The 22,373-nt window shown below is 42.2% G+C and overlaps 1 protein-coding gene and 1 long non-coding RNA gene across 4 annotated transcripts in view; one reads left to right on the top strand and one right to left on the bottom strand.

Annotated features, from left to right (window-relative positions):
* Window positions 1-22,373, bottom strand: part of LOC128889678 (protein GDAP2 homolog) — a 32,912-nt gene that overhangs the window by 3,733 nt on the left and 6,806 nt on the right. For 2 of the 3 annotated variants that reach the window (XM_054147524.1, XM_054147526.1), the window contains exons 2-11: window positions 13,367-13,555; window positions 13,156-13,298; window positions 12,966-13,098; window positions 12,784-12,893; window positions 12,457-12,696; window positions 12,199-12,367; window positions 5,684-5,837; window positions 1,489-1,628; window positions 664-718; window positions 80-223 (exon numbers count right to left, since the gene is read on the bottom strand). In XM_054147524.1, coding sequence (XP_054003499.1) covers window positions 80-223; window positions 664-718; window positions 1,489-1,628; window positions 5,684-5,837; window positions 12,199-12,367; window positions 12,457-12,696; window positions 12,784-12,893; window positions 12,966-13,098; window positions 13,156-13,298; window positions 13,367-13,551 — 1,473 coding nt within the window. In that variant the 5' untranslated portion in view covers window positions 13,552-13,555. Of the gene's footprint in view, window positions 1-79; window positions 224-663; window positions 719-1,488; window positions 1,629-5,683; window positions 5,838-12,198; window positions 12,368-12,456; window positions 12,697-12,783; window positions 12,894-12,965; window positions 13,099-13,155; window positions 13,299-13,366; window positions 13,556-13,680; window positions 13,706-22,373 lie in introns of those variants that run through there. The other variant, XM_054147525.1, reaches the window with a different exon arrangement.
* Window positions 7,789-18,090, top strand: LOC128889683 (uncharacterized). Its single transcript, XR_008460490.1, has 4 exons — window positions 7,789-11,038; window positions 11,258-11,346; window positions 11,633-11,706; window positions 17,180-18,090. It is a non-coding gene; the product is annotated as an uncharacterized LOC128889683 (long non-coding RNA).

The following is a 22,373-nucleotide window of genomic DNA, read 5'->3' as shown; positions in this document are numbered from 1 at the left end:
CCGGTTCCCGTTTTTACATTTATTTTCTATTTTTTCTGATTCATAGCCGGTACCAACGCGAGAAATTACAAATACTCACCGTCATATCATATTCCGTGATGTAAGCAGGAATTTCCAACTGCTCCGGCGACATAACTTCGTAGAGGTACTCCACGCCGGGTAAACTGTGAACTTTCTGCTTGATAGCCGGAGCCATGAACGTCGTGAACCACCACGTCATCATCTGTAACATTTGACAAAAAAAAAAAAAAAAAATGAAAAGTGCCTGTTGATTTGCACTTTTCCACCTAATACTGTTTGCTCGACTCCGTTTCAGACACCCCGAACAACGCAAAATTAAGTTCGCACGATGATAATTATCCTATCGGTTCATCAAAGATACACGTTAAGCTTGTTGCCGCCAGTTACGAATATGCAAACTGACTCTCGGAAGGTCAAGAGATTCGATACGATCGCACGCGCGAATTGTGTATTCGCTCTGGAACATAAACGTGGGAAAAGCAGCTACGGCGTTTGCTTGGAATATTTCTGCGTCTTTAAATTGTATTTTATCGATGCTCGTAATCGGCGAGCAGCACGATTCGCTCGAAAGCATACTCAACGATGGACAATTACTCCTCCGGGGTATAATAATTTTGAGGATGAGCGCTAATCGGTACGTACCTTGGTCCAGAAAGTCGGATGGATAATGTAAAAGTGTTTGAGGTTCTTCTTATACCTGTAACAAAAATAGTTCAACTGTATTGACTCAGTCCGAAGATTGCAGACCGACTCGCGAGGAGTTTGCCGATTCACAAAAGTAATGGAATTTTTTTTTTCTTTTTTTTTTGGTAACAGAACTCGAGAGACAATGACGTAAGTTCTCTGAAAAATTTGCTTCGACCCGAGGCAATTTATCTGTCTGAAATTTCCATCGCTCTTGCATCATTTCCACGCATCTATAAATCTATATTCTCACGGTCACGGTGTCGTGTGACGCATATAAAAAGATAAGACGTCATTTAAATCTCTGTGAATGATCGTGCTCGTATCTATCTACGACAAAGCAAATCATCGTTGATAGCAATCAAAGCGAAGAAAGTACGTTTAATCTCGCACGTTCCGCGTGTTCTTTCTGAAATCGAGATACGACGGAAGTTAAGACGCGAAACTTTAGAGTCTTTCCTTACTTGTCATTTCATTTTTTCATTTGTACGGTGGTGGAAATCGTAGGCATTTAATTACCGTAGCAAGGGGAAACATTGTAACATGTAATAAAAGGGATTACGTCAAAAACGGAGTGGTCGTATACGCCCCAAAAAGGGGTGTGTTTCTAAAGTGGCTCGTCGAGATCTGTAATTTAAGGCGCGGCCTCGTTAGAGAAATGCATTTCTATTTCTGGTTCTCTCCTCGCGAGCTTTATAATTACCAATTACAGCGAGCATTGCGAATGAATTGTTGAAAGCGATCTGTATACATGAATGTTGGAAACGAAGAGTCGAGTCTCACTTGTAAGGAAGCACGTTGTAAACTTCGCGCAACCAGTGCAAGCTGGGGTAGTTGTTACTGGTCGTCAATGTATGGAAGTAAGCGATGACGTAGTCTCCTTTGACGATCGGGTCGAGCAACTGTATCAGGTACAGCAACGCCTGAAACAAAGGAAAGGGCATTATTGTTTAAACGATAATCGCGAGTATGACTTTGCTGAGTGTCGAAGCAAAGGGAACTCGTCTGTTCGTTTTAATCGATCGCATTGCTACAACTCGAATTGGCTCTTGGGTCCTCGTCCCTGGAGCGAGGAGATCGGGGAATTGTGGCGAAATCAGGTCGGAAGCCTCGCGAGAAGAGAAAAGGTAAAGTGGCGAAGGTAAAAGGGTGGTCGGCGACGGTCCAGTGCCTCGTAGACGCCAAGTTCAAGCGAAAACAGAAAGGTCTTTTCATTCGCTCGTTCGCGGCGGTATCGATTCGACGAGGTGGGTGTATCAAGGAATTTACTACTCTCTGTACTTTTTTTCTCCTTTCGGTCTCGCCGTGACGTCAAGAAGTCTGTGCGTCGGGGGTGTATTTTAATCCGACGTTATGGACCGAGCTATGTACGTAGTGTTCTATCAGGAAACATGCCAAATAATTCGGAGCAATATATTCTTTAGCCGATAGAATAACGAGGAACAATTTATAATTTTGATTCGTTGGTAAATTCGAAGGGAGTCGAACGATTTCCAATCGACGACGAGTTTGTTCGTTCAGCGCTGTCAGCACGAGAAATCTATTTAACGCGAGGCTGGTATTGTATACACACGCGCACGAGACTGACTTGCCACAAGAATAGAGCTTGATTGAACCAAACCCGAGGAACAAGTGAAGCAGTACATACCAAACTAAAAAAAACGTACATTCTTTGAAAAAATATACAACAGATGACCCATTCAATTTCGTTGCGTTGATTAAGAATGCAAGCATCGCAATATTCATGATGCAATATTTTGCAAAAGGTGATGTAACGATGTTGATTTTGCATGCACGAATGCAAATCGCTACGCAGTGCTCGGATCGAAAACGCGTTCTCATGATTTCGAGTCGGAGGTAACAAAAAGCAGTCGAAGATACGGAAGTTTTTCTATTAATTCGTTTGCCCAAAGCAGGAGAGAGGCGAACGTTCACGAACAGTGCTAACGAACGAAAGTCAACGCCTCTCTGTCTTGTCAAAGGAGAAGCTCGACATCGATGATTTAGCGATGGTATAAAATTAAGCTAGCGGTCGTGACGAGCTTCGAAATACATACAGTCGCTATCTGTACCGCGACCCTGAAAGCTCATTATCTCGTCGGGTCGTTTAATTAGCGTTTGTTGGCTGAACATAAGCAATTTCGGTGCACCGTTTAACAAATGGGATGCTGCACGTTGTCCACGTCACGAGCAACAATTCGAGCAATGTCTTCGTCGTTTCGTCACACGTGTTTTCGGCAGCAGCAGAGCAGAAGCTCCTACGACACGGTTGTAATTTTTATCTCGTTTCGCTTCAAGGCTCTGGAAGTAAAATTAGTACCTTGGGAAAATACAGGTATAGGTATAGGCTCGTTTAGAATTCCTCGTACTTTGTATTCTCGTGCGTGAAGATGTTACCGAGGCCACTGTTCGTGGTCGAAAACGTGAGTCGTTAATGTCGCGAATTCACACGTTTATTTTGCATACGGTCTTCGTTACTTTGTTTGTTTCTGTGAAGTGATTTGTCATTCGAAAATCCTTTGTTTTTAATCGTAAGAAGAATTCTAATTCTAATTCCATGCCATTGACGTAATAACCAATTTATTTTATTCTCATCGATTTTATCTTACAATGGTCGTTGAAACGTTAATGATGCTCGATGTGATACGATTGTTTGATAAGCCGTTGTGCCGCAGGTGGAGGACAATTTAATGCACGTTCCGATGCAAATATAGATATAAAATTGTCACGTACATAGTTGTATCGCTTGTCAAATCAGACCGCATTCGAGAAAATTAGTGCTTTAAAGTATACAGGAAAGATCTATCAGGGTTTGGTTTCGTAACAATAATTAATATCGAATCTCGCCAATTTTTAAGAGGTAATTTCTTTTTGTTTTGTAATATATTCAGTTACAAGAGATAATCGAGCGACCTGACTCGAGTGGAACATTTCGTTAAAAAAAAATCACGTTTATATTCTGCGTAAAAGAGTTGTCGATACCATGAACATCGGGATTTATCGAAACGCGATGTTATCGAAATAACGAATCGACGAGTAAGACCGGTTCCTCGTATCCTTTTCTCTTCGCCGAATCTGAACCGATAAACGTATGACCTGAAATTGCTCTCGCGAGGTCAGGGGAGAATGATCGAGCACGTCCTTGAATCGCGGACAGCGACCTACTTTTCACTCAAGAAATTGCTCACCAGCCATCTGTAACATCGTCCTTTCGATATCAGTGCACCCTATACGTGCTCTTTTATCGTGTTACTGGTCCTCGTGCGCTGAAATTGTCAGGTCGAGTCGAATACAATTTAACAGTGGAACTTTTATTCGTTACTCGACATTTTCATTTAGATGAGAATTTTTACCTAGGTCTGTGGAGAATTGGTGACTCGCTTTGATATCACGACTGTCGGTGCCGCAGCCGGTCGATCAACGACGAACAACGTCATCGACGAGATCGAGGCGTGATCGGGGCGAGGCCGACCAGGCGTTTTCATTTCGATCAGGGGGTGGCTATTTCCGGCGACGTCGTCGGAGTTTTTTCAAAGGACGCCACTCGCGGCGTAAAAAGGGTAGTCCGCGTAGGAACGACAACAAACTTTTCCAGGGCAAACCGACGGACTCGTGACAACGTTACAACTCGTGCGCCCTCGGCTTAGGGGTTGTTCAGTGGCCGGGCTATTTCTGGACGTGTAAATATCGATTCGCCACTGGTGGTGCGCTCGCCACCAGCGAGGAAAGAGGGCAGGAGAGAGGAAGGAGCGAAGATGACATCGACACGCAGGAATAAGAGGATCTTGCAGCCCCAGAGTTTGCGAGGACAACGGAATCGAGACGTCCCTGTGTTCAACAATTCAAAAGCATCGAGGTCGTGTGTTTATTTATTTGAACGTGCAAATAAGTCTGCAGGGGTAGCCATTCCTCTGAAAAAGATCGATGCCGCTCCGAAAAATTCGGAGCACAAAACGTGAAGCTCCGTGGATACACGGTGAACTTTGAACGTTACGTTCTGACGTCGCGTCGAGAGTCAACGTCGGTGATGCGGGATGATCATCCGAAGGGCTCCATATATCGCGGTGTGTTATGGTCAAATGATCAAGCGACGATCGCTACACTACACTGAGGAGGATTCCAGTCGAGACACCAAACAAACGACCAATAAATATTCGATTTACCGAATGAATAATTCCGACTCGCGAACCATTTCCGGTTTCGAACATGTCGCCTCGTCATTTTGAAATGTAGATTATTTTTACGACAGGTTTACGTCAACGTATCGACTCCCAATTCAATGTTACAATCACTCCAATCACTTTGTGATTTACTTAATTTTGATCACCAAACAGAATCAATGAATATTCGAATCGCAAAAAAATAAAAATTTAAATGACACTCGTGAATGAATGCCTCCACAAGCAGTGTGAATATCCGCTTTAAACGGAGCTTTCTACCTCGCCGCCGTTAAATATTTATAAGCAATTTCATTACCATCGAGCGTCCATATTTGATAAAGCGCCGTTCGCGTTGGTTTCTCTCGATTATGGTAGATCGCACGATAAATTCATTGATAACTTCGATTCAAGAATGACTCACGCTCGATTACACGCGACGGTATAGGCAACGTTCAGGAGCTACGACGAACGGTCAATTTCGTTCCAGAAAACCGAGCCAATTTCCTCTTTCTTCGAAGGTATGCTAAACGGATCGATCAGCTCGCGAAGAACTGCTAAACGTGCCAGTCCATAATAATAAAAAAAAAAAAAAGACGCGAGTACGCGCGCGTAATCCACAACACGTGTATCGATTTCAAACAAGCAACGGGCAAATTTCTTCGAATCTTTAACATCCTCTTCTCAAGACTTAGTTTTGCAAACCGTCTATTTCGAGATACGTTGTATACCAAACTGTTCGACAAACGTGCTTCAATTGTAATCTAAACAGACGTCGAACGTCTGTTTGGTTTCGAGAGATGCATAAATTTGAATCTTACCTTGTCCAAATTGATTTTAGTGGCGGGAAACCATTTGCCAACGAACACGACCACTGGCCGGCCTTGACGATCGACACCACTTTGATAGAGGCAACCGATCCCTGACACCTCGGATAGGTCCTCTGTCTTTGCTCTCCTCAGGAGCCTTTCGTACCTGAAACACGTGAATCACAAAAACCTCGATGAATCATGCTGTTCGCCGATTTATTGTCGCCTATTCGCTAGCAGATAGCATATCTATGTACAATTATCCACACTCTTGCTTAGGCATATTTACTTATTTATTTTTATTTTCGTTTGTTTACGACTTGATTCGTCATATTGGAAACGCAAAAGAAAAAGCCCTGTATATTTTCATGAATCTTTGAAATGAATTTTTTATCCATCTATTAAACGATACGGGACAGAAATTGTGCTTGAAACTTGGGCGTGGACATCCACGAACATTCCATTTGGATAAAATCAATGAAAGGACGTCTCACGCGCGCACCATGAAAATTCTACACATCAGGGTAGAGCCGGTATTATTTAAAATCCATTCGATGTACGCTTGAGCGCGGTTGATCGCTAAAGAAGCAGATTTCCCTGTTGGAACGAAGTTTCATCGGCGCTCTGATATCGACTTTCCGTCGTGTTTTTAACTTTTCTATCCGAGCAAAGTTCGTTCAAGGCCGTAACAGTGACCGCGCGTGAAACTATACGCACGCGAGCATATTATTTTTCAATCAGGCCTCCGCCGATACCGTCGACACGCTCTCATTTTTGCTATTGCGATCACCTTAACGCTTAAGAAGAAAAGACTGGATATCCTAGAGATGGGCAACACTTTGCTGCATTAGGCGGTGGTCGTCTCAACCGTTAGCTCTTAATATCGTTAATATAACAAACTTATTAATCATAGACTGGATACGCAACATACAATTTATCGTACTTTGCTTGTGGTCTGACCAATTTAAAAACCGGCCCTGAAGATAAGCGGCCGATTCTTTAATTATTACTCACACTCAAGTATATTGATATCTTGACAGTGATAACGTGACGCATCGCGTATGTTTATGCAAGTAACGAGAAAGAAACAATGGTGTGAGAAGAGAGAACGAGAAAGAGACATATTCGCAAACTTTTCGATGAAATCAATTTCAAAATTGATGGAATTAGTGGATACAAAGACCTCAGTATGTAGAAATGGGCAGAAATGTCACGCAGGTAAAAGATAAATAAATGTTTATGTTACTCGTTAAACAGTCGATAAAGTTTCGCTCATCTTTGCTCCAAAGTTCGTGAAAACAAAACAGTATTAGAGTTGCAAAGTAGTTTGGAACGCGGTGGAAATTTTTCATGGTGCACGGTCGAGTAACTCCACCGGAAAATAGTCGACGATGATTGCTCGAATATTCGACTCCAGAAAGTATTCGATTCACGTCTCGGGTTGGTGTATTTGTCGACGATTATCTCCTATCAATTTGTCAACATTTTTCTTCAACATGACAGATCACGTGGGCGGTCGTGAATTTGCGTACGAAATACATTTTAGTGTGTACATTTTTAGACGTCCGATTCAAAAGAAAAATAAAACTCAAGCTGCAGAGAATTACAATTACTTCGTCAGCTTAACCCCAAAGAGTCAATTCGAATATTTCAACGCGCACCGGGTGTAAGCGCAAAGTGACATCGATCAGCGAAAAAGCACCGACGAGCATATGCCGGCTGAACAGAGTAGCGTTTCCGACGTTGACAATAAATTGCTCGAAAAATCCGTTTCTTGGACCAACTCCATATCAGGACCAGCAAAGCGAAGGACGTAAAACAAAACTGGGCGTTGTACCAAAAAGTAACGTTCCCGCGTATCGACAAGCGCTTAAAGATCAAGAACCTTATGCTTAGCCGTTCCCTATGCGAGGACCGCAAAGTCCTCGAGATTTCCTGTATCGAAACAAAATCTAGAAGAGAGAGCGTCGGATGCCAAACATTTACGTAACGCGAGAGGATCAGAACAGACACTAGATCCAAAGGACGAGACAGGACGAGCGAACGAACCGAACGCGAAACAGTATTGATATACGCACCGGTCCTCGTCTTCGATGACGTCCACCATGTCGATCATGACCATTCTGACGGTGTGCAACTTTCGGTTGCGAAAACGAACACCGCGGACCGCGGGAGTGTAATCTCTTCGGAACGAAACTATGACTCTCTGCTTTTACTTGTTCCTTCGATCGAGCGAGTAGTCCTCGCAAGTGACATCACAGTCTATACATCCAGCGAGATATACTCGATGACAGGAATTCAGGGGGCGACTGTTCGTTCACACGACGGGAAGATTTTGAATTCACGAGGTTGAGAAATTCGTTTTCGACGCACCACGAATCGCTAAGGACGGGAACGCACGTATCTCGACTGGAAGACGAAGAACGGTCCGTCGCGACGAGCATTCGCGAGCAACCGCAACACACTGAGCCGCTTGAGCGAGGAAGACGAGGCTATGAGGCGCGGACAAACGACGTCGGGACGACGCCGCGTCTTCGTCGGCTTCGTGGGCGCGCGCCTCCGCTCTGGCTGCGTCACGGCGCCTGCTCGCTCAGGGTACTACGTGTTCGATGAGTAAAAACCCATCCGGGAAGGGGTAGGGAGCAGGGGCGCGATTTGCAGGCCGGTTATTACGTACGATTCTCTAGGCGTCGAGTAATTGCGGGAAGAGAATATCGTTCGGTCGCCGTAAAAGGATCGATAGAGGGTGCCGAGTCACGACGACCACGTGAAATTTTCGCCATGAAATTACGAGGATCGATACTGGAAAACGGGGTGCGCGTTGCACCCTGAAATATATGTTTACTTTTGTGAGTTTCGTTGAAATATTTTCAAGCTTCCTTCTAATCAAGCCTGGAGAACACCCTTCCGGTTCGCGATTTCGAAAAACGACTGAAACTGACCAGCGTAGCCAGGTTTATTTTTCTTCTAGGCGAATACCGTACACAATAGTGATTGCATCTGATATAGAAAACTGCAAGATCTCGATACACAAGTGACAAATTCTGCGATCATGTAAATTACCTTTTTATACAGCAATCGTTTCATACCGACTTCCGAGCTTCAATCGAAGAATCAATGTATAATGCATAATACTTTTTTTTTTCATGAAGAAAAATGCGTTCTTAAAGTGGGAAGTACGTGGGTTGTACTTATGCAAATTTTGAAAAAGTTGTTATCGGCAATGCTTGAGCAAAAAGTTTATGCAGAAACGTTAGTGTTGCGGTATTCTAGCTTAGAGGACTTATTTCTCTCTCTTTTTAAGAAGGCTGACTAAATCGAATCGATTAAAAAATCAATTCAAGCTGAACACACGGACTATTTAATTACACGTGTACTAAATGTGTGCAAGGACATAATGGAAGTACAAGAGCGTAACTAAGAACCTGCGTAATTAGAAACCGCGTAACTCGAGGACTCGTTATGCATTTCTGACTCGGAATTCTCTGAATCGTTGTCGGACTGCGTGGTACACATTTCATGCAAGAATATTCAGAAATGTGGCTATTTTTAAACCGAGCCACGCGTTTAATTTCACGGCGTTGACTAATCACGGAAATATTGTTTCTATATCCGCGAAAGGATAGATAAGTATATTTTGATTTCGTCGAATTACAATACGAAAATGTACAATCGAATACGAGAATAATTTAGGAATACCTATCACTCGGTAACTGATCGATACACAACTACTAACTCGAATGACATATAGCAATGCCACGACAGAAATGTCGTCTAGATATTTAAAGAGAATCGATGCGAGATTAGGTAATCTTTTGGTAAAGTTTAGAGTTCTGGCTGGGTGATGTGTTCCAGTTTCACGTGGAATGTATTGTTTCGATAGCTTCATACTAAATTCTGTCACGCTTTCTCAATTCTGTGTCAGTTCGTTTTGTTCTATTGTCGTACCAACGTGACTACCAGTCAATTGTCGTCGACGATTATTATTCTGCGTTATCACGGTGCCATCGAAACCACGCAATTCTGACTACCAAGAAACGTTCAAAGATACTGGAATTTATACGTTGTTACTGTTTTACTAATCGATTTGCTTTTTTTATTATCACGAGGTCAAGCTACTGTTTTCCCGTATTTATTATCGATGTAATGGAATAGAAAGGGGGTTTTAAACAAATATCAATACGTACTGTTCGAAGTGCTTTGTGTCGGAAACGATAAAGTAGGTATGAAGCAATAAAAATAGTAATTTTCAGAATCGTTACTTTAATCGCGAGCATACGTCAAACCTCGAACGTCGTGTGTTCCATCGTATCCATGATTTCACAACCGTGGCCTTCATTAGAGCGGATTCAAGGCACTCCTTTGACGAAATAACTAACTTGGAACAGTAGTTCGTTGAAATCGTGAATTTAAGACGCGCCTCGAGTCCACTCCGAAACGAAATGGCTTTCTAATGTTTATTGATGAACACGTTTAGTGTTTCTATCGCGGTATCGTAAAGGTCGATGTCTCGGAATATGTAGAATTGTTCGAATCGACCCCGTGTAATTGCCTAGCGTCCACTTTTAGCGCGAAGTATATGAGGAAACTCGTGGTTAAACGGCGCCAGATGCTTCCGTCATCAGCAGATGTCAAAACTAATGTTTACTGGAGCTTTTGCGTGAAACAAACGACGAACATCCGGTGCGAGCGACGTACGAACATTTTGAAAAACGGCTCGTTGCAAGTGGAAATCACAGCCATTTGTCCTGTGGGCGTATCGTTTCTCTCTAGGTTGAACAAACAAACCAATCATAGAAACTGTTCCTTAAATTTCGCTCTGACTTCATCGCTATAAAACGCTTCGGCGTAGAAAATTCTCGATAAACCACGCGCTTATCATCTCTAACATAACAAGTCACGATTAACGCGTATGCTTTCGTACATTTGGCACCCGAGAAGTTCTGAACTGGGTTCAGCGAAATATTATTGCGAAGTGCTTTACTATCATTGATAGAATCTATTTTGTTATGAGACATTGGGTCGTTATAGTTTATTTTTGTTCGCGTTGCGCTATTTTCGAGACATGTAGACGAGCCACGAGCGTCGAAAGGTTACGAGGTCATTTCGATCGATGACATTACAGATGAGGTCTCTCTATATAAAGGTGAGCAATAGATTATCTGATTCATAGAAGAATTATGTAAATGAAATTCTGTTAAAGAAAAGAAATGTAAAATACGTAATGTCCAAAGCAATAATAGCGTTTGAATATGTGCGCAATTCACGTATTAAGCATTACGACGACGTTTGAACGGTTTATTGCGATGCACTTCGAGTTACAAACAGACCTATTACAAGAAAAAACGTGGCCATCATAAAGTACTCGTAAGGAAAATAGTTTTTTATATCTTTTTCCACGAATCCTTGAGATTTACGTTAATGAATTCGATTAGTTTAGGAAGTAACACCTAAATTCTTGAGAACATATCAAGTTCCCTAAATTCATTGAATTCCTGACACACATCTCAGGAATTTGTTGGAAAAACATTGTAATATTTATTTCCTCGTCGGCAGTCTACAGTGATCGCGTTATTGTTTGCGCAGGATGTGTTTTTATATTCTGGGGAAGATCATGATAAACGCGATGGATTCAAAATGGAATACGACTACAGCGCTACATCCCATGGGAGTCGGTATGTTTACGAACTGATGTATCGACACTGAACATTTGTGGTCACGTAGCGCCCTCTGCGTTTAAGAGAGGTGACTCGAGCAGCCATGTTTGACACAACCACCGAACCGAGCAGTTACGAAATCCAGAAACGTGTCCTGCGTTGTTGTATTAACGATAATATCGATCCAAGTTTAGCAACATTTACACATTTTACACTAACAAGTTACTTTGAGTTTACTTAATCATAACACAGCTATATTTGCTTCAATGCGTGTACTTTAAGTTTCTCGTTTTTCCTGTTACAGGTCGCCGATTGAAATTTGTGTCCCGCCAGCACCGCCATGAAAGTTGACGACCAATTCGAATGAAGTTTCAGAAGGTTAAGTATCTTTCAACTTGAATATTTATACAAATCGAGTCGCATATCAAGAGACGATTCATTCATTAATCGTACAAGTATTTCTACCGCACAAGTCGTGGAACATATTTTTCCATTGATGCTAGTTTTATTCCATATCTCGTTTAAGCTCGATCTCGTTCGAGTTCAGAAGTATCAGGGCATAGTATTAATAAATTTCGTTCCTGTTTTCACTGTTTAACGATACACGTTACATGTATCATGAAATTAGTAAGCCAGCGTGTCCTTCGTGGACAAAACAGCGCGTAGATTCCGATATAGACGTTTGGATACAAAAATAGCATCGTTCGTGATTGAATAGATAGAAATAGCGGTATGACGTACAAGAACGATGACGATTTCGAAAGAACTGGCATTGATCGCATTGTATGAATGAATGTTCGTGTATTTCACGAATCGTTCGTTTAAGATTAGAATTTAATGGAAGCAGAAAAAATAAAATTAGAATAGTACCTTTCTTTCTGCTGCATTTGTTTCAACATGATATCCGCCAGAGGATCGGCAGGGGGCCTTTCCCCAAGTAATCTTTGTCGGTCGAGGTCACCCTGCATCTGTGCGAACGCGTGTTCGCCGATATTCACAGATGTTTCTAATTGAGTGGATAGCTCTACGCTTTCGTCACCTGAAAAATTGTGGAAACATACAGTTACGTAGATTTCTCTTTGCAACAGAAAAAGACATTAACTCCGGCTTATATACCGGTATAATTACCGTGTAAAGCATGTTGAGGATTGTCGATGATTCTAATTTGTCGGTCGGGAAGCAGAGGTTCCCCATCCATTCCACCAATGTCGTTTGGCAACTGCCAACAAGCATTATCTTGCTCTGCTAAATTCCTAGGGAAATAAAGGGGAAGTAAAACTTCGTAAATTCCAAGATCGCACGGCTCGAGAACAAATACGATGCATGTAATCGAATCGCCATATTGCTCCAAGAATCTTCTTATCGTTCCTATAAAGCAGAGTATCGAAAGTTATTGTTGAATGTACGTGAAGAAAATTTGAAACCTAATATCAATTTAGAATGGTTAATACTTACTGAGAGCAATATGTGCTCCTGCATCAGGAGGATAATTTCTGCGTACGGAATTAATTACCGGCAACGCGATTGTACGTAATCCAAGTTCTCTTGCTTTTTGTAAAACATTTCTGTAACATACGATGGGGCAACGTATTTAATAGTGTTCATGTAAACAATGCATACTTTGATAAAGAATTTACCTGTAGCAACAATGCAATGTATTTTGGGCTGCTGTTTGGTACTTTACATTGTATACAGGTCCCACAGTGTGGATAATAAAACGTGCAGGTAGTCCATGTCCTTGGGTCAGTCTTATCTCACCAGTTTTGCATTCTGCAAATTAATAGTAGGATAAAGTAAATATACATACTAGGTCCAATCTTAGCTCACCTTTTACTTCATTAAATATTTCCATGTTAAGGGCTGAGCCAGCCCTAGCAAATATTCTTTGGCACATGGGACCATTGTCATCCATAGTTTCATTGGTAGAATTTACTACGGCATCCACTTGTAAAACAGAAATATCGTCGGTCCTGAAACAAAATGCTGTTATAAGACTTTGTAAAGCAATGGAATATAACGTTAACTACTTTATTTTTACCATAACGCAAGTTTGTTGTTAAGTGCCGGTTGGCACGGAAAGGGACTTATGGTATGATGCGATGGTTCTCCAATGGAATTGGAGTAATCTGTAAATCTGTGCTGAATGGGATAATCGGACCATCTTTTCAATGCGCCCGTCTCCACCACGTCCGGCGTGACACCCAAAGGTTCCATGAGCCTCATTCAGCTGTAACAAAAGTTGCATGTAATTCGTAATTCGGTAATCATTATCAAGGATGTTTTCCAAAATTCTTTATTTACAAACTGAACTATCTGCCCTGCTCCGAAAATTCTAACCTCAAAAAATCTAACCTTTAATATTATTTTAAGCGAGCTTCCCATGAGTCTCTCAACGTATTCAGAAAAACTTTTTACTTTGTTTTCTTATTATTCTGCTACCAAATCAGTTCGTGAATGGCAAATTAATTCTTTCATTCTCTCACGCGATATATTACAATGACAGCTCGCGCGCAGGCGCAGAGCGGCGTTAAAGAGCCGCGAACTTTAAACTGTATCGAGAGTGCCACGTGTTCTGCCATTCTGACAAAACAGCCGTAGATACGCGTGCGTCGTACATTCGAAATTAGACGACACGAGGAAATCGTGAGAGTGATACGCGTAAGAAGACAGGGTTCGCGAATTTTTAGTATATCGTAACCATAAAACGATAAAAGAGATCAAGGTGAGCGAAACTGCTGCGAGGGCCGGGGACGACACAGTCGCTGACGCGAGCTATCTCCGATATCGCGAAAACCTAAAAATAAACAATTCTATCGATGAAAATCTGGGGCGCACCCCGGGCTAACGTGAAACCTTCCGTCCAAGGACGTAACCCCGATATCGGGAGTTTCGAAAAACAACGTAATTCATTGAAGATCGCGTCGTTCTGCGCGCGTGCAGTCACGTGCCGCGCGTTAACGTTCGCTTGTGTGCGAATCACATGCAAAGGACCTGCGTCAGTGCCGTGTAGAATGTAGGCTTCCCTAATGGCAAGGAGACAGAGCTTGGCGCCGTCTGTCCTGCCTCGAAACTTATGTCCTGGCAACCCCATAAAGAAGAGGATCGTCGACCCCCACGCGTTAGTAGGTCCCTGCAATCCTTTTAAACGGCGAATCTATTCAACCACCTGAGGTTTCAGGCGTCGGTATTGGCAGCCGAGGGGGGATTACGTCGATCCATTTGTCGGTTGTTCGCGATAAAACCGACAACGCTTCGGGAGCCGTCAATTTTTTTCTGAAATGCCGTTCGAACATCGATTTTACGCGAACAAAGACGACAATACGAACGGTCCTCACCAAATCGAGCGTTTATTTCAACTTTTTTCCATTACGTTTGAGATCTCTTCTCTTGAACTTTGAGCCACGAACGTTTATGTAATAGATGCGAAAAACAGGCCTAAGAAAATAGAGATAGCGGGAAACGAAGACACAAACGACTGCTAGGCAAACCTGTTATTTCAGTAGACAAACTTACATCTACAAAAATGCGGAAAATTACAGTAATAGCAATAAACTAGTGCGGTCTTCGGACCGTAGGCCTTGAAAAATGTGGCACGGGATACTCATCGATCGTATAAATGAATTCTAATGTTTACCCAACAAAGTCCTTACTACAGTCGCGTGTGAGGATCGCATCCGGAGTAATCGATTTTGAAAGGAAATATTGCCTGCGAAGAACTTAAGTGTCGTATCGCGTCAGGGTCACATGTTCAGTGCATTCGCAAAATCTTGTATCGCTCAACGGCACGACTCGGTTACAAAATTCTATAGTAGAAGGTTCACTTAAGAGAACGAAGTTGGTTTTCTTCTATTATTCGAAATAGCAAAGGTAGTATGCCCGTTTCTACAGAGTTATTTTCATAATTAAAATAACTTTATACAATCGCACTACCGCAGAACAATTTCAAGCTTCGTTCATCTCAAAAGGGCAATGTTTTGGTCTATTCCAAGCACAAAGCTGAAAGCGGTCAATTTAATCGACTGTAAAGGGCCCGTATCTCCACTTTCGACAAAACTGTCCTTGAAGTTGAACTCGACATCTTGCGCCTCAGCTATAGCCTCGAACACGAGAGCGATCTTCGAACGGTCTACATACCTATACAAACTCTGAACCTATCAATCACGATAGAACAGAAGTTCTGGGAGAAATTGCACTTCTCGCGAGCGCTCCGCGACCAACTTTGAGTGCTGTTTCTTTCGTTTTTCCATTTTTCATGATTCGACGCAGTATCGAACGATCGTCTCGAACAAACTATCAAACTAGAGTCGCGTTAGGCTGTCTAGAAAAGTTCTCGTTTCGTTCGGAAACTCGCCATCGAAGATCCGTCGTGTCGTTTTCTGAAACCTATTTTTACGAGTTTCGCGGAACAAACCTTGGAACAAAATTCGCAAACGTTTTCCTTGTATACATACCGCACTCCTTGGAGGCTAAACAGACTTTGGACATTCTCCTGATTACCCCTTAAAGCGCAAATGCACAGCAAAACGAGATAAATTGGATAGGAAGGATTAGCACGTCGCCACTATACTCTTCTCCTCGACGCGTTCGTTTTCGTAATTGTCACTGTTTCGAGTGGACCAAGGAAGAATCGGCCACGAAAACTGTCACAGGCCCGGGCTACACAGCTACTGAAACGAAGCCGACTCTCATTTCCCACGTCGACGAAACCGAGCTTTCCGACGGGAGCTTTGTTTCATCTGCTCATCCGTCCAGAACCCCAGCCGCCTTTCTATTAAACAACAAACGACCTGACACACGGCTCACCGGTCAATCGATGTTCCACATTCGAGCAAGGTGAACATTTGCGAGGTAACTTCGTGTCCCGTTTCCCCTCTCCAAACGCGGGTCTTCCGAGCGAATACTCCTTCACAGGGAGAAAACCGAATTCCACCCCGCGGACAAAGAGACTGGAATCATCGTCGTCGTGTATTCGCGTACCATTTCACGATATTTTTCTCGGGAAAACAACGCGTAACTGAACTCTGCGCTTTTCAATATTCTTTAGGACGTGGAACTCCAGTTGGAAGTAGAAATACAACCTTTCTTAGTTCCCTAGTCTCCTTTCGGAGGCCTCGAAGCATCTTTGTTCGAGGCTTTCCACTTGGTTCTCGATATCATGAAACACGAAAATAAACGAATCTCCTCGAGAATGCGCGTTTACGCAGGTCTTCGTTAATCACGATGTGCATAGTTGTCTCATTCATATTCCTCGTTGGACAAACATTAAACGAGCCGTTACTCGCATGCATCTGCGCTCACAAATACTTGGACGTGTCTTCATCGCACTAACAATTTCTTCGAAATGTATAAATTGCCTTTGGCGATACGCCGAGTATCGCTATTTACCGCGCATCCGATTTCAGCGGAAAATTAAGATTCTTCTATCCTATCCACACGTCTGTTTACAGCGTAGTTTACTGTCTCCATCGTACGTCGTGGTTAGATGAAATAAAGGGCATCGGTGATCGATGTTACAAGGGTAGTTTAACCCTTCATCGCTGCAAGTACACGTCAATGAACAAACGTTATAATATAACGCAGTACTTTATAACTTTGATTGCATGTTAATGTGTACGTTCTCCACCACACGAGAAATCACGACGTTCGACGTTGTTACTTTTTCAACATTATAAGGGAAACATACACGTAAAGATAGTATAGCAAAAGTCGCAATGCGAAGTTCTAAACAACGGCTATCGTGAATCATTAATATACTGTGTGAAGTGAAGAATGTTGTAAAAGAAAAATACATAGGCACCGATGGCTCGCGTGTTCATACGGCTAATGGAATCAAATATTTTGTTTGTTACAGGAGACGATGAACGATCGTCGACCATGTTTGCTCGAAAGACGGCCCCTCGCCTTTCAAGGAAGATAAATCTTTGAAAACTTTACGAGTCGTTTTTGCGACTGAAGATTCCAGGAGACACTTGGATTGGTACGCTCATAATTTGTATACTTTGCAAACGATGGAGTTTCCATTCTACGATTAGAGAGTCTCTCGAGATCTCCATGCGTCCGTTTGCATAACCCAATTGGTTACGACACGTTGTCTGAGAAGCCATGTCTGATATACTGTTCATTTGTAAGAAAGTGGTGAATACGGGCAACGTGACCGTTGCATATAGTTTAAAAAGTTCCTGTAAAAATGTAGATACCGCTCGAGAAGAACGTAACACTAATTTGCACCCCCTACTCAAATCAGTCCAAACTAAATTCCTGTTGAAAGCTAACTCCGCAGGAAAATTACTATAAATGCAAGGATGACAACGTGGCTTTCCTAATATAGTAAATATAAATTATAAATGCAAATTTGGTCATTTAAAGATCTCGTTAAAGGGAAGAAAAAATTGTCTTTAAACGTTTGCATGGAAATTAACTGCTCAAAGATATCAGCGTTGTAATTAGTAAACCAGTCTTCATACGATTCTACGTATGATTTTTTATACGATTAACTCATACCACACGTAACACGCAACGCTTCTCGTAACAAGTATTCGGAATTATCGCAATTCATTTAAATGCAGGCTTGCACGTGTGACAGGTGACGTTTACAAGCGCAACAAATCAAATAAGCAGAGCTGAATATGTAAACTACGCGTAGCTTTACAATATACTGCTTATTTATATAGATTACAATATCTCTGAAATAATTAATCTCCATCCATAAGTTTAATAGATCATTTTTTTCTTCTTTAACGAGTTTTATGTAAAGTTTGTACTTGTAATTCGTAGCTATCTTGTATAATGTACACGAGTCACGATTTCTCTCGAAGATCGATAACACGCACACTGTGCGTCGCGTCTCATTTCAATGTCAATACGAAGAATTACAGATTGCAGAGCGACCTAACGGCAGCACGAAATCGGCTACGGGACAGCTTGAGTCGCGGTGTCGAGGAGTGATGACCCATCGGCGACCCACAACGGGGATGATCGAACGCGTTAGGTGCGGTAGAGACGAATGCACCGAGGGAAGCCTTTCCGATATGCGGCGTTCTGTAACGCGGGGCTTCCAAACAAATCCTTTGTGACCGGCTTGTGGCCGTCGATGAAGCGAAAACAGCTGGCTCGGAGAAAAAAATGAAGGGGAAAGAGGATCTTCCGATTCTGCTCCACTCGACCTATTAATTACGTTATAGAAACTTGGCCGGAATAATATGGCAGAGTTTCTCGAACGAGATGGGAGGGAGGGGGATATTGAAAAATGGGGTTAAAACGCAAAGTTGACGATCTTTGGTCGACGGTATCGATGACTTTGCGGTCGTTGACGCGGATATCGCGTGTTTTCGCGAGCGAGAATTAAGAACTGTTGACGCGGTACCGCGTTCTTTCGCGAACAAAAGTTGAGGGCTCTTGACACGGAACCGCGTCTTTTCATTAGACGCTAAGAGCCCTGGTGGTACGTCTTTTGTCGAGGACTCGAGATCTTATCGGTCGAGTGTCCTACGTCGCCAGTTGATTATGAGCCATGATTGCTAACGTCACACAATGGGACGAGTTAGAAAAGCAAGATATGGACGAAAATTTAAATTACAAATTTTTTCGTCCGTTCACGTCCGAGACCCTAATTGAATGTTTCGAAACAAGTATTCGTAGAATTACAGAATTTTCCCCATTACGTCGATGAAAATTTCCAAAGACGCATCGGTAAAGACCATTTGGAGAATCGACGACGATTACCAATCGTCGGGTTATCTCTTTAAGGTATGGCGTACATAGGTAGACAATAACGAGTGTTGATTCATTCCTTGTTCATTTGCACTTCGATAAGGACGAACCGCACATCTCATTCGACGTCTACGCGGTCGCGTTTTATCGATACGCGGGGGAGTATGCGAGCCTTTATTGGTCTCCGCGCGGAAATTGTTTCGAACAAAGCGCTTTTGAGTGACACTTGTGCAACTTTTACGCTATCGGGCTGCGTCACGGTTTTTATTACCAGTAATTAGTACCGAGGGAAATTTATACGGCGGAAAATCTCACGATGGCGCGCAGGACAATTTCATTGGTGGTATTAATTACCAGCGAAACGAATACACGGCTACAGAGGATACGTGGAGTTCCGTCTCTGATAAAGCGAGGTTCCAGTTCCTGGTCCATGGGGAAAGTTGTTAAACAACCGTCGCTGCATAGAATTTTTCATTGCCCCGTGGCAATTAACGCAGTGACGTAAAAAGGTCGGCAGTTGTTGAACGAGTGATCTAGGTCACACTTGCCTGGAATCTTTTAAACAATTCGCGGATTCCTGGGTAATGACAGGAAAACGTAAAAAAACACTGAAAAAATCGACACGCGATAGAAATTTGAATCAAAGTCAACGATCGTTCCAACAATCTACTTCAACGATGTACAAAATAAGCGTCTAGCGTAGCGCACTGAGTAAATGGTGAGTCAGTAAATGACGCAGCGGAGTATATAATCCACGGTGTCGTGTTAATTAAACCCAAGTGCTTGGGATCGATCGTTAATAAAATATTAGTCGAATGCATGGTGTAATATCCGCGCGGACAATGTAGACGCGCCGTTTGGGACTATCGAAAGTTAAATCGGAAAACTTTGGAACTCACGAGCGCGTGTTTTAGCGAATTTACGAATTCGCCGCTCCAATATGCTCGTTGATTGAACGACGTCAAATTATACGAGAGCTCGAAACAATTGACGTTTATTTTGAGAAACGCGGGAATTATTCTCAATTAAGCTCCAACCCGTACACCCAGCAGTTAATTTTTATGCCGGGAATTTTTCCCTCTAAACGCAATTACAACGATGCGCTGCTGCGAATGTATTTTGCATACTTAGCGTCGCGATTATTGTTCGCATCTCGTTGTACTTAGCGAAGTTAAGAACGCACACCTATCGTAAAGTATATCCCACGAGAATCTGGCCAGACAAAAATATTGCAAATATTTACAACATCGTGTAACCCAATAAGAATTTTAGAAACGTTAACAACGTCTGGCGGCTTGCGATCTCAACGCGAGGATGATAATAATTCTATGTGGACATTCTTATCCACGATTTGGATAAGATACCGTGCAAACAGAAGATAAAATACACACAATGAGTTCAGCGATCGATATTACTAGCGGACCTCTCACTGACTAGATATTGAAAATCACACGATTTATGGATACCATTAACGATAATATTTGCTAATATGAATAATTACATCTAAGCTAAAAATGATTATGAAGATATGATTCGGTAGATTTGCAAGAATCCTCGGAGGAATTTAGTCAGTCATGTAGTACGAAAATATTTGCGAGGCAAAATGTTGGTAAACATTGTTGTCTGACGCGTCAGACAATGAACTCACTGCCGAACGGAACAAGGTTGTTACAAATATGTATCAAACACGTCGTATACGACGAGTCAATTTCTTTGTTTTGCGACAAATCGTAGAAACTGCCTGGGAATAAAAGAGTGAGAAAAGTAGGGGATAATAGGATTACACATGGGATTCAGATAAGACTTTTGATAAGATTACCGTGGAATAATACTTGACGCAGTGCACATTTTTACAGTCGGTTCGTCACGATACATTTTCCCCGTCGCTTTGAATCGGTAGTAGAAAACATAAACTGAAATTTAAGGGATGCCCGTCTTGGGTTTCGGTTAAGAATTTATGTTCTTCTTTTTTTATGGGTAAAAGGGACAAAGATTGCTTTATAATATCACCCTTGGAACCACTTGTTGCTCGAAATATAAATATAAAATGATGTAATACTAGATCAACGGTAGATTTAACAATGATGTACGTCTTCGATAACCATCCGCGGATTTGTTAATGACGAAGAAATACGTCGGCGACTGCGTATGCGTTAACGTCTACATAAATTACTTTTGACCTTTCGTCGAGACGTCCAATCGGAAAGATGGTACATAAGAATAATGATTCTTACTTCAGAAGTAGGACACACCCTGTGCAAATATTTACTCGATGTCGCGTATCTTACGCGATTCGGAGTTTTATAAATTAATTGAAAAGAGAAAGCAGCGACCTTTCGGTCGGATATTTTTGTGAAATCCACGGTCGAACGAGGTGTACAGCGACGATACGTTTGTGACGTAAGATTCGATATCCGTGCATAGGTCATTTAAAATGACGTTATTGTGGCGTTACGTGGTTTCGCAGACATTCAGGCGCGGATGTTCCATAGTCAACGATAGAACGCAAAATGAATCGGAAAGAGTCGGCGCTCGTCTCTCAATAATTTACGCGATTCTCTCGTACGAAACGATTTGTTATCGCCGGTTTGTCGAGTCAATTTTGAGATTTGTCGAGGATTATAAAATGGTGACGAAGCGTTGACGACGCAGTTAATCGGTCGGTGTATGATTCATTCGTCCTCGATGAGTATTAAAGAAAAAGAGTGAACGTTCAGCGTTCATCGGTTACGTTTTTCTATGCAGCCGTTCTCTCGTTGACAATCATTTTTGGTTCATTCGCTCGCGAACTGATTAGTTACCGATAATGAATTTTATCGTGCCCTGTTAATGTTCTTTGTATCGAACAATTAGAAAAATTTATAAACAATGATGATTGCGACGACGAGCCACACAAATCGCAAGGCCTCCATCGGAACAGCAACAGTTAATTCTTCATTTTGATACGACAATGGAGCCCAGTTTACCGCGTCGCTAATCTATGTACTATTACAACGATTTTTCTGTCCGATTCCATTTCAAACACACACCGGTCGAGCAGTTCATAGTCCTACCGCGTCAAGACACGCTTTGTTCTCATCGTCTCGCTTCTGCTACTTCTCATAGTCGCTAACCATGTATTTTGCACAATCCTCGCATTATTGCGCGCAACAGCGTTCACGCTAAGTGGAAGAGTCGCGTTTCTAATCGGAGTTCGTATTTCTCTTCAAATTACTGGAACATGTTTCCCTTCTTGCTCTCGTTTAAATTGTATTTCATTCCAGTTATGAAATTAGTTTTGTAAATTATAAAAGCGGATAAACTAGGTTAAAATTAAGGGAAACTCATAGTTTTTC

This window comes from Hylaeus anthracinus, unplaced genomic scaffold (genome assembly GCF_026225885.1).
Source record: "Hylaeus anthracinus isolate JK02 unplaced genomic scaffold, UHH_iyHylAnth1.0_haploid 11997, whole genome shotgun sequence".
Classification (NCBI taxonomy): Eukaryota; Metazoa; Arthropoda; class Insecta; order Hymenoptera; family Colletidae; genus Hylaeus; species Hylaeus anthracinus.
The sequence above is the reverse complement of the archived record's forward strand: the minus strand, read 5'-3'. Positions and strand labels throughout refer to the sequence as shown.